The sequence below is a fragment of the Arachis ipaensis genome, chromosome B06 (assembly GCF_000816755.2).
Source record: "Arachis ipaensis cultivar K30076 chromosome B06, Araip1.1, whole genome shotgun sequence".
NCBI classification, from domain to species: domain Eukaryota; kingdom Viridiplantae; phylum Streptophyta; class Magnoliopsida; order Fabales; family Fabaceae; genus Arachis; species Arachis ipaensis.
The window spans coordinates 126,983,071-126,987,582 of record NC_029790.2 but is presented as its reverse complement, the minus strand read 5'-3'; the positions used below and the strand labels follow the sequence as shown (position 1 = coordinate 126,987,582).

General features: G+C 35.0%; 1 protein-coding gene across 1 annotated transcript; it reads right to left on the bottom strand.

Moving 5' to 3' along the window:
• Positions 3,331-4,512, bottom strand: LOC107647563. Its single transcript, XM_016351633.1, has 3 exons — positions 4,501-4,512; positions 3,517-4,315; positions 3,331-3,416 (listed from the first exon to the last, which is right to left on the bottom strand). Exons 1-3 carry the CDS (start codon positions 4,510-4,512, stop codon positions 3,331-3,333), a joined length of 897 nt encoding a protein of 298 aa, XP_016207119.1.

Below are 4,512 nucleotides of genomic sequence, written 5' to 3'. Positions count from 1 at the left end.
TTTTAATTTTTCATGGTCAGTTTGGTCAGCATCCGAATCTTTCATAGTTAGAAATGACTATTTATTTGATAAAAATATCTATTTTTTTTTTGTAAATAAACTTATAACCAATTTAGTAAAAATTGATATTTTAAGGAGGATGTGAAGACTAAAGAGTAATATAATAACATAAAATTTATGTTTTGAGTTCTAATTTATGAAATAAGTTTTTAAAATAAATTTGTGGGTTTATCTGACTGTAAATAGATTGAATTTAAGTTTGAAAAAAAATTATAAAAAATAATAAACTTAGATCATATATTTATAACATGAATCAAGTTCCACAAAATCAAACTCAATTCGACCCAACCTATTTCCATTCATGTGTACAGATTATACATGAATACATGAAACTTAACATGAGATAACAAAGTATCACTTTTTAATATACATATTGGTGCATGGATAGTGTAGAACGCTGGTATGGGGGTAGGAAGTGCTTCACAAAATTGTGGTGTCAGGGGTGAACAACTCGGACCCTCCGAGTTCCAAGCACAACACGCATGGTCCGAGAAGCATTGATTTTGTTCACTGAAGCTTGCAACTCGGACCCTCCGAGATCGATGAAGCACACGGACCATCCGATTTCCTCTCCACCCATCGCACGGTCCGAGTTCGTCACCAAGTTGACACGCGTCGCGCGCATAGTTAACCCCGAACGGTGCCCCTGAAACCCAACAAAGACCCCTCAACACCCTCTCTCACCATCCGATTACCATTCACTCTCTCACATTTCACTCTCAACTTCAGTCACCTTCTTCATCCTTTCTCTGGCTTCTTTGCATGGTGGAGGAGCTTTAATCATGCCAAAAAAATATAAAATTAAAGATGTTGATCGATCTGAGCTTCACATTATTCATTATCTCAATGATCCTGATTATGTAAGTTTTTTTAAAATTTTTTTAAATTTTATAAATTTAGTATGTTTATATTTATTAATATTAAAAATTTAATTATTATGGCTGTTGTGAAAAATGCAATTAAAGAAAATAAATAGAATGATTATTACTAATTTTTCAATATTTGTTAGATTTTTCAAAATTTTTTTTACAGATTTTTAATGATAAATATTATTATAAGGAAATTAATATTAAAAATTTAATTATTATGGCTGTTGTGAAAAATGCAATTAAAGAAAATAAATAGAATGATTGTTACTAATTTTTCAATATTTGTTAGATTTTTCAAAAATTTTTTTACAGATTTTTAATTATAAATGTTATTATAAGAAATTCTTTATTATTATTGTTGTTAGTTAGTTTTCCCGCCTGTAATAGAAAAAGAGAAGTAAACAGAGTGGTTTAAGTAGAGAATGTAATTTTTGTTTAAATTTTTAATTAATTTTTAGTATAATTATTTGTGAGGAACGTTAATCATTTTTAAATGTTTTTTTAAAAAATTAACTATAACTGTTATTGATGAAGTTGATGATAATGTTATTGTTATTGTGAGATAGTGTTATTGTTGAATGATTAGTAGAATTATTGTAGTTAAGGCATGTTAGCTTTTTTGTTATGAGAAGATTTAAATTTTTTTAATTGTAGTAATTATTATTAGCAAGTTATTTATTGTTACCGTTGTATGAATATGAATGATGGCATATATTGATTAGGAATATTTTTTTATTGTTGAGAAAAAAATGTTTAACAAATGAGTCATTAATATTAGATATTATTGTAGATGTTGTAATATGGTTGAGAATTTTGATTAGGAATATTTGTATTAGTAATGTTTTTTATTTGCAGTTTTGATTAATTTTAAGGATTAATTAAATAATTTTAGAAGTTAGAATAATTAGTTATATAAAGATTCAGTAAAATGATTGATGATAGTAAGGTAGTAATTATTTTTTATCTGACTAGTAATTTGTTATTTTTTTTTTTGTAGAAATCAAGAATGTTGACATGTAACCACCCAGTTCCTTCTTGATTTGTGGTATCTATGTTGGTAATGAATATGTAATGTGCTGCATATACTTGTTTATTCAAAATTGTATACAGGTCAGGCGGACACTCCAGAGGACAATGTCAAAGGTTACAATCTGAGGATTGATCCGCCACGTCGGAGTGCTAATCGCTTCACTCCTTCTGTCTTAAAAAAAGCGGCCAAAAAATGCAAGAACTTTGTGAAGGATGTAAAGTGGGCAATGAGAAAGTAGTTGTGGAGTTATGTTTAGGGTAATTTGTATGTGTTGGACTTTGTATTGAGTAATTTGTATGTGTTGGATTTTGTATTGAGTAATTTTTATGTGTTGGACATTATGTATTAATGACTTGGACTATGGTAAGATTATATTGTATGTTTATTATCACCTAGTTGTTATGAATTTTTTTGATGTATTAACCATCTGGAGTATGTAATAATGTTTCATAAAATACTAATATGTTCATACAGATATTGATGTATTGATGTATTAACCATCATATTATATAATGCAACAGATATGTGATAATACTAGATTGTCATCATTTATAAGGTTACATATAGCAGGTCATGTTAACTCAGATTGCTCAATCAGGTTATATTATACAAGATCATCTTAAAACTATGAACCTAGGGGGCATCTCTGTTGGTATTTGAACCAGCTGACTGACGGCATCTGCTACGACTATGTCCCTCAGCCTCACATAGCGTACATCGCCTGGGACGACATAACATCCGCGTGTCCATCTCATTCAGAAAGCGCGTCATCCTGGGGCGACCTTTCGTGACCCGTCTCAGGTACGGATTTGGTATGAACCGAGGTCCGTTATAAGCAGGCCATGTGGTAGGATTACCTAGTGGCCTAAACCTAGCTCGGTACACCCGCCGCACTTGGTCCATCTTATACACATCATGCACATATAGTTGCCAATCCAGTCGCTGGTTGGCACAACATGCGAACACATGTCTGCAAGGGATCCAGTCCACCTGGAACTCACCACAGTCACATCGAAGGCCACATAGATCGACTGCAAACTCCAGCCCGCTCGGCATCTCACGAACCTCAAAGACCTCATTCTGGCGGTCAAAGCAACTAACCTGGATGTTTCCTGATGCAAGTTGGTTTGCATGCAACTTCGATGTCACGATATCAGAAAACACATGGCCAGCATTGATCCGGGCTTCCGCCTCCGCTCTTTTTCGGGTGAACAACTCGTTTAGTCTGTAGAATGTTGCCTTCACAAGAGCAGTAATGGGAAGATTGCATGCACCCTTCAAAACTGAATTGATACACTCCACTAGATTCGTCGTCATGTGACCCCATCGGTACCCACCATCAAAGGCCAATGCGTACTGTTCGCGAGGAATTCAGTTTAACCAGTTTGTGTACGCCTCGCCACGTTCCCGTAACCGCTGGTAACGCATTTCGTACTCCCGCACCATCCTCGAATATCCTGGTAGATCACAACAAATAGAAAGAAAAGTAATCGTTTTCAATAGAATTATTTAAGGAAGAATCTGTTAATAATTTGCTTAAATCTAATAAATGGTTACCAATGTTGACGACCAATTTTTGGAGGTACGGGGCCTTGAACTTTCTCAAAAAATTTGACTCTATATGCCTGATGCAAAACATATGAAAAGCTCTAGGCGGTGACCAAGCTCCGTTACTACGTTCCACAGCTGCATTGATGGACTCGTGCCTGTCGGATATTAGACCGACACCATCCCGAGTTACAACATATTGACGCAGGTTACTAAGAAAAAAATGCCATGCATCAGAAGTCTCTCCCTCCACAATAGCAAATGCAATTGGGACGATATTGTTATTGCCATCCTGTGAAACTGCCACAAGCAGACAACCCTTATACATTCCATACAAGTGAGTCCCATCCACCTGGACAATTGGCTTATAATGTCTGAATGCCCTAATACAAGGGTAATAACTCCAAAATACACGATGCAGTACCCGAATATCACCCATCAAGTCATCGCCTTGATATGTAGGCATAGTTTCAAAATGGACAACAGCAGATGGCTCCTTGTGACACATGGCCTCAAACCATATAGGCAACGCCTCATAAGAGACTTCCCAACCTCCAAATATTTTTTCTACTGCCCTTTGCTTATCCAACCATGCTTTCCGGTAGCTCATGGTGTAGTTGAACTTCGATTGCACTTCTGCTATAACCGATTTTACCTTTAAGGAGGAGTCAGCCTCAACCAGTGGCTTTATTGCTTCTGCAATTGTGATAGAATCCAGTTTCGAATGATCCTGTGAAATGGTGGCTCTTCGTCCGTCACATATTTGGTTTGATACTGGATGAATCCACCAAACACCGGTACGGGATATCTGTATAGGATACAGGATATCTTTCTTGCCCGCTCAGAATTAATCTTTTTACAGATTACACCTTTGAGTTCTTCAAATGAGATAATAAAAGGAATAACAAGATCTAATGGATTTTCACAAATAAATTTTACTCCTTCACTCGTTTGTAACAAAATCTGACCAAAATAGTATATTTTTAGCAATACTTTGTCACTCAT